General features: G+C 30.7%; 1 protein-coding gene across 2 annotated transcripts; it reads right to left on the bottom strand.

Annotated features, from left to right (window-relative positions):
• Positions 1 to 1,033: 1,033 nt before the first annotated feature.
• Positions 1,034 to 6,608, bottom strand: LOC145061483 (agamous-like MADS-box protein AGL8 homolog). Of its 2 annotated transcripts, none has more exons than XM_079009007.1 (8): positions 6,276 to 6,608; positions 2,392 to 2,476; positions 2,247 to 2,311; positions 2,071 to 2,170; positions 1,947 to 1,988; positions 1,774 to 1,815; positions 1,573 to 1,667; positions 1,034 to 1,344 (listed from the first exon to the last, which is right to left on the bottom strand). In XM_079009007.1, exons 1-8 carry the CDS (start codon positions 6,458 to 6,460, stop codon positions 1,242 to 1,244), a joined length of 717 nt encoding a protein of 238 aa, XP_078865133.1. In that variant the 5' UTR covers positions 6,461 to 6,608; the 3' UTR covers positions 1,034 to 1,241. The 2 variants fall into 2 exon arrangements, with proteins under 2 accessions (XP_078865133.1, XP_078865203.1); XM_079009077.1 differs by having other exon boundaries at positions 2,392 to 2,470.
• Positions 6,609 to 7,972: the final 1,364 nt, after the last annotated feature.

Below are 7,972 nucleotides of genomic sequence, written 5' to 3'. Positions count from 1 at the left end.
TATTGTTTTAAGCAATCAAATATCTAAATTCTTTTAGTTTTTCCTTTACAAAAAGAAACTTAGGTTTTCAATTCCTTTTATTTGAAAATATATAAATACCAACTTCTTGCATGTGAGTACTACTACTATAGTTAAAAGTATAAATTTTTAAACAAAATGTATAAAATGCATGATGTTTAACTTTAATCCTTTAATTTTGTATGATCATTCATTTTTGACCACCTGTATTTCACTATTTTGTAAAATGATATTTTCCATCCTCTATTTTTTAAAAGATTATCCCTCCACCTCCCCCCCCCTCTCTCTCTCTCTCTCTACCTTCAAATTTATAAAATATCATTTTTATCCATTTGTTTTCTAGATATTAATGTTTATCCTCCGTCCCTATAATATATATACAATATGATTTTTTCTCATCTACTTTGTAAAACTTATTTTCTACCATTTATTTTTTTTAAAAGTATATGCCCCCCCCCCCCCTCCCCCTTTTTTTTTCAACATTCAATTTTGTAAAATATTATATTTGTGTTTATGTTAGTACAAGTATATATCAATGCGTAAAGTGTAACTTTAATCCGACGACTCTGTATAACCATCATTTGCATCCTCTTTATTTTGGAAAATGAATTTTTTTCACCCCTTTTCTTTTTAAAATGTCACTTTCATCCCTTCCATCTTCAACTTTGTTAAATATCACTTTTCCCCTTTTGTTTTCTAGATTTTCACTTTCACCCCCTCCGCCTTCAACTTTCTTAAATATCATTTTTATTCTTTCGTTTTTTAGACTTTTGCGTTTATCCCCCATCCTTATAGTAATATATAATATGATTTTTAATCATCTACTTTGTAAAATGTATTTTTCATCTCTATTTTTTTAAATGTTACTTTGATCTCATCAACTTTGAACTTTATAAAATGTCATTGGTTTAATCAATTGTCACTCCTAATACGTAACAAAAAAACATAAAACCTCGCCGCAAAACGCGAACTCAATTACTAGTTTGAAGATAACATTTAGTACATGCTCATGGGGTACTATAACAAAGATTTACTAATTCATATATAGGTCATGCTATTCACCATACATATATAAAATGTATGATACATCCTTCTTATGATATTTACACTTCCACCCCTCCTCTCAAATAGCAAAAATTATATATGTTTTACATATCCATAAACCATTTGATTTTTAAGAGGACACATTGAAAATAAGGGTTTTATTTTTACATAGGAAACCTTTACTGGTTTATATGCTGAAGCATCCATGGAGGCAATACTATTGAAGGTTGACCTTTTCTTGGAATTGCTTTTTCCGGTCCATCAATTCTTCCCTCACATGTCCTACATATAGATATAAATAAAGTTTTATATATATATATATATATATATATATATATATATATATATATATATATATATATATATATATATATATATATATACACAAATAGTGATATAGATAAAATGAGAAGGGATCAAGAGGCTAACGTAATGAAGGTGCTAAAATGAAGTGAAGGCATGTTGTCATTGTTCTGTTGTGATAAAATGAGAAGGGATCAAGAGGCTAACGTAATGAAGGTGCTAAAATGAAGTGAAGGCATGTTGTCATTGTTCTGTTGCTCTACAGGAGGTTGTTGTGATTGTTCTTTTTCTACTTCTATGATCTGCATAGTGTTTACTTTTCATTACTTTATATGGTATGCTAGACATTTTAAGAACAATTAGACACATTGTATTTTAGTTAAAATTTACAAAAAAAAAATATATTACCTTCTTTGACAATGTGTTGTTTTGATTCTGCAATGCCTTTTCCTGTGTATTTATAATCAAATTTTATGAATTGTTTCACTACAAGTAATAAAAAGTAAGGAATTTTTATGCTTCAGGGTGACACTTGTTTTTTATTTTCATTATGTAATTGAAAGATATCCTTACTAACGTACCTTTTTCTGTAGCATAGAAATTGTCTCAGTCATGAGTTGGTTCTGTGAATAATAGAATTTTGGTTTAAAACATTATACAAAAACATATGTTATTATTATGGTTCTTAAAGCAGAATATTTATACCTTTCTCAACCTAATATGTTTAATAGACGTATCCATTTGGTGCTCCAAGTTTTGAAGCTCTTTGAGACTCAAGGAATCAAGGTCTTCTCCCATAACATGACTATGACAAGCAGATTAACATGCATTATTTACCATCATATCTATAATGAAAAAATGGTTTAATTAATAAATTTTACCTTTGGGTTTTCTGCAAAAGTTCAATTCTAGATTTGAGCTTCGCATGTTCCAATGTCCACTTACCCTATAATTTATGAGTGATTTTTAAGGTTAGTTATAAAAGTATCATGAAGTTTATATAAAATACGTAGGTATTGAACATACAATTGATTCTTGATCGGTTGTAGTATTGTTCCTTTCTTCATATGAGTGTCTTTCGTACCTCTCAAGGATGCTTTCCATCCTGTTGCTAGTAGTAGTGTAAAAATATTAATATACCACAAACAAGATATGTGACCATAAGTGATATCGAAACATAAATAATCCATATATTATTATAAACTTATAGTAAAAAGGAAGATAAAATGGTGATTTTGTAATCATACTTAGCAATTAACATCTAATGTGCAACCCTCCACCGATTTAGCTCTTAGTCTTCATGGATTCTTTCTTAAAAATCCTAATTTTATTGAAAACATTTAGGTTTTGAATACATTAAATATTAAAGGAATGAGTTGTTGTAGATGCTAGTTTGTCAAATGACCATCCTTGACCACTTACAAAGTTGTGATTTTTGGTGTAATATTTGGGATTCTTAGTTTGTGATTTGGGATTGTGGACTTGTTATTGATTATAGTTTCATCTCATCTCTTACATTTAGTTGATTAGGCCTACTAATCATGTTTCATTATATGTGTTATTATAGTAAGGTGATTAGAATCCATAAGTGTGAGATATCAAGTTCATGCTTGGATACTATATTTCTTAAACGGGACATTATGATTTTCTTATATATTGTTAGTCATGATACCAAGTTGTGAGGTAACGTCTGGTTTTTGCCCTATTTACTAATCATGTTTCATTGTTTAGTTCTATATTATGTTGGCCCTAAAATAAATTAACTTGCACATACTTTGGAGAAGTTTCTACTTTGCTTCTTTTAGAGTTTAAGTTCTTGTAACCTAATAAAACGAGTCATGAAAATGAGGATTTATGAAAGAAATTATGTAAGTAGTAAATGAATGTGGAAGATTAAGCTATAAATTTCGTACATATTTGCGTCGGTATGTAGAATGGATTGATGAGGAGATCAATTAAAAAAACGAAATGTATTGTCCATCTCAACATATTTTAAACAAGCTAGTATTGGAGCCTAGTTCGATTAACTAGACAGTTCTATTTAGAAAATTATACTAAATAGAGTATAAAAAAAAGGCCTTTCTTGGATCTATTGAAGAGTGAGAGACAACTAAAAAGGCGCATATGGAAGTTGAAAAATGAGAAATACTTGTCACAAGCTCAAAAGTAACATTTAAGAATATCATGGAAGAAAAATCAACACATGCTTTTTATATACACCAAGGAGTATAATCATATGAGGACTCTTGGGGAAAAAACTTCAGAAAACGTGTATGCTAGTTATTGAAATTCATACAAAGGAGATGAAAAGGGCAAAAGGGTTCGGTTGCAAATTAATTTACTGGAATACAAGAAAGAGTTTTTATTTGATTCGGTTATTCTGTTTTGGTATAATTGGTTTTCTACTTAAAATCGTAAGGTTATGAGAAATTGGATTGGATGCTTAATCCCCTCATGAACTAGTTGTTTTGTTGAATTGCTAGCTCTTTGCTAGCATTTTGTTTTTTTTTTTTTTTTTATTTTTTTTATTTTTTATTTTTTATTTTTTATTTTTTATATACATTCAACCGTTTAGAAAAAAAAATTCAAGGAGTTGAAAGCTTGCATAAAACATAGACACAATTCATTTTGGATTATTGCTCACGAGTATTGTAAATAGTGACCCCATCAAAGCATATGCCACTCAACAAAACAAATTCCAAGTTTTTTTTTTTTTTTTGAGAATAGTTAGAGGTTAAAATCAAAAATGAAAAACCATATAAGGTAAGTGTTGTTCGTGAATACAATTTAAAACAAAACAATTAAGCGTTTAAAAAATATGTCTTAAAGTTTATTTTGCTCATATATGGTCTAAAAAATATTTGTTTGACATTGACCGTGTTAGTGATATTTATGAAAGCTTGTTACTTTTGAAAGGAACAAAAATGTTTATTTTCCTTCCAAATCCTATTGGCAAGAAAAAAATATCATTCCAACTTTTTGGTGCATGTCAATTTTTTATCTTTGAAAAAGCTAGGCAACTTTTGTTTTATCTATATGTGATTGGAGATTACTCACCAAATGTTTGGGTGCATCGTATCATAGAAACTTCTAAGTATTCTACAAAATTCTAGAACTTCAAGGTAGAAGTGGAGAATTTTATTATGCCAAAAAGCAACACTCTGTGGAGCGATTAGAGATAGATATTATTCAAAAGAATTTTGAGAAATATTACAAAGACAGTGACATTTGGCATGAAATGACAATCCGTTATACACCACATCAAAACTTTATATCTGAAAGAACAAATAGAAAAAATATGAAGATGTAAAAATTTTCTTCTAAAGATGTTGCAATTAATATTTTACATGTTAAAGTTTGATATGATACAAAGCCTAGTTAATTCCATCATCTAAAAGTATTTGAGAGTTTTGTGTGATCATATATTCCCAATGGAATGAAAGGCAAGTTGGATGACAACATAAATGTATTTTCATTGACTACTGATGGATGACAAAGAGGTAATTATCATACCATGTTTTGGTATTGAATGATCTGATTTAAATAACCCAAGCTCTGGGTGTTTATTTTATTAGAATTGATAGTAATTCGTACTTCGTTCTAATCACCAATTAGGGGATATAAAAGCTTGTTTGATTAGAACTATATATATGAACTTTAATGGTGACACTGTCCCCATGTTTAGTTAGTTCATTGGAACCAAAACCTATTTTTGTACTTTTACATTAAGAGTTTAGAGTTAAACACAAAATATTTCATTATATTGACCCTATACAGAAGTCTAAGCTTTTTTTTTCCTGAAACTGTTCGAGAGTCTCTAATTAACATTAAGTTCTGCTGTTAGTACTATCTCTGATTATGTTTATCTTAGAGTGAAGTTGCATAAATTGTTTTTTTTTTTTATACTTCCTATACAAGTAAAATTCATTTTCATGCATTTAATTAGTGCTATTGCTAATTAAAGAAATAATTATTTATTAAATATACATTAATTAGTTACGTTGAAATTAATAATAATTTACATATTAAACAAATTATCAGGTTTACAGTGAAGATATATCCTACATCAGAAAACAAGACCCGAGGTTTTTTCAACTCTGATTGCTTCGATTAAATAAATAAAAAGTTTTCAATAAAAAAGGAATAGAGAGAAAAGAAGAATGATGGTATGACTTGACCTAGTGTATGTGTTTTCGTTATTTCATTGGTTCCTTTTCTTTATTCATTGTCATTCTTATCACATAAACCCTAAATTTCCATCTCAAAATCTTGACGATTATGAAAAACATGAAAAGTGAAATAAATAACGCAAGTATTTTTGTGCTTATGGATCTAACCTAAAATCAAAAGGTTTAAATTTTTAATTACATGTTGCAGGAGGAGAAGTATATAAAAAGTATTTTGCATGAATCTGCTAAGTTTCCATATTTAGAAAAGGTTTTGTCTGTGCGCAGAGTCAAGTCATAAAATACAAGCATCAAAATATTATGATATTGGTAAAATTGTGCTTGATCTATATGATCTGAACTAAAACCACCACAGATCTGAAGGTCCAGAGACGATTACGCGAAATTAGAATCATGCTGAAAGAAAATAGAGATTTAACTTCGCCAGACTGCAAATTTCGGATAATTTCTAAAATTTTAAGTTAAATCTCATGTCAACAATTACAAATATTCAAGGTTTTTGTAAATTTCTGCAATTAATTCATCAGATGCTGCGATAATCAAAACTGAAAGCGAACGAACAAACTACATATGTTAGTAACAACAAAAATCTAAAACGTTATTAAAGGTGTAGAAATCAAACAAAATTTAGGGGGAAATACTAACGAGTTATCGGAGAAGAAGAAGAAAAAGAAGAAAAAAAAAAAGGAGAAGAGGAAGAAGATGTGAGAGAGAGAGACGTACGATGCATCGGAAGCAAACTCGCAGAGCTTTCCTTTGGTGGAGAAGATGATGAGGCCGACATCGGCATCACAGAGGACGGAGATTTCATGAGCTTTCTTCAACAATCCTGATCTCCGTTTCGAGAAAGTGACCTGGCGGTTGATCTTATTCTCGATCCTCTTCAACGTCACTCTTCCCCTCCCCATGTTAGATTCAGATTTTTGATTTCTCTACACACACTGTAATCGGGAAGCAGATGTAGAAGATGGTGTGGTTTGTTGTATATCTTGGGGAGAAAAAGGCAACAATTCTCTCTCAGGTGGAGATATTTTTGAAGATCCTTTCTGTACTATACTTTTGTGTATCTGAATTGCAAGCTTATTATTGGCAATTCTCATAAATTTCCATATAAATCGAATAAAAGGTACGATTGTGTGTTTACATCTAAGCTAATAAAAATTTTGTGATGAATAACTAAATATTCAAATTATTATTAATTAATAATAAAACAAAATGAACTTTTTTAGCCAAAAATAATTATATTAACTATTAATGAACACAGAAATATTTTTTGACTAAAAATATATGCTAAACAAATTGCATTTGTTTCAAATAACAAAAAAAAAGAATTTGTTTTGGAAAAGGACGATCACTTCTTTCTATTTTTGTACACTCAATCCTTTCCTCATTTATTTTTATATATTTTGATAATTATTATAAGATAACAATAAAAATAATAATGTTCGGAAATTATTATTATTTTTATCCATATCGGGTAGAGCACTACAAGAATACTGGGCAACAGCGGCGACGTGTGTCGCCGCAAAAGGTATGGGTTGTCGCTGCAAATGAGTCGCTGGTATATAATGTTTCGTCGCTAATGCACATCTAATCGCCGCTAATAGTGTATCCTCGCTGATATTGGTTTGTCGCCGCTAAAGCCCATTTGCTATTGGGGGAAGATGTGGCGGTCTTGTGGCGGCAGGAGCGACTAGGGAATGTCGCCGGTTTCTTCCTTGGTCCTCGTCGTCACAGTGAGAAGGAAACAGAAACGAGAAAGAATGAAACGAGAGAAAAGGAACAGAAAAAACGACACATAAAAGAAAGCTGAAGGGGGGTTATCTGTAATGGGCTTTAGTGGTGACGGGTAGTAGTGGCGACATTAGGGCAATAGCGGCGACACCTTGGAGGGAAAAGTCAGCGCATTTTCGCATTCCTGTACGATCCTTGGATTGAAAACAAATCGGACGGATGAGGCTCATTTGACGCGTATCACTGTTAGTTAGCATTAACGGCGACGTCTTTAGCGGCGATTCAGGACAATAGTGGCGACATGTAACGCATCAATTACATGTCGCCGCTATGCCCAACATTGCCGCTAATGCCAACATTTCTTGTAGTGGAGGTTTAAGGTAAAATAAAATTTTATCTTGGGTAGAATTGTTTTGTAGAGTTAATTTTAAATATGTAAAATAAAATAAAACAAGGTTAAATTCTAGAACTTCTTAAAAGTGTGTAGGTTAAGAAAGAATTACTTCTCAATGTTTTAAAAAATGCTTTGAATTGAACCGGCCGGTCGAACTAGAAACCGGAGGACGGAGCAGTTTAACTATCACCGTTTTTATGTCGATTTCTGAACCGGATTAAACCAGTCGGTTTTTAGAAAACTCAGTTGAACCGGTCAAAATAAACCGGTTAAATTGAATAAAACACAAAGA

This window comes from Lactuca serriola, chromosome 1 (genome assembly GCF_051521515.1).
Source record: "Lactuca serriola cultivar US96UC23 chromosome 1, Lser_US96UC23_V15, whole genome shotgun sequence".
Taxonomy (NCBI): Eukaryota; Viridiplantae; Streptophyta; class Magnoliopsida; order Asterales; family Asteraceae; genus Lactuca; species Lactuca serriola.
This window is presented reverse-complemented; position numbering and strand designations above follow the sequence as displayed.

Excerpts from the sequence above, each read along its gene's own strand:
- LOC145061483 (XM_079009007.1), bottom strand. The coding sequence starts at position 6,460 with ATGGGGAGGGGAAGAGTGACGTTGAAGAGGATCGAGAATAAGATCAAC. Across the intron at positions 2,312-2,391 it reads CAACCGATCAAGAATCAATT|GGTAAGTGGACATTGGAACA; the intron begins GTATGTTCAATA and ends CATAAATTATAG. Across the intron at positions 1,345-1,572 it reads CATTTTAGCACCTTCATTAC|GACATGTGAGGGAAGAATTG; the intron begins GTTAGCCTCTTG and ends ATCTATATGTAG.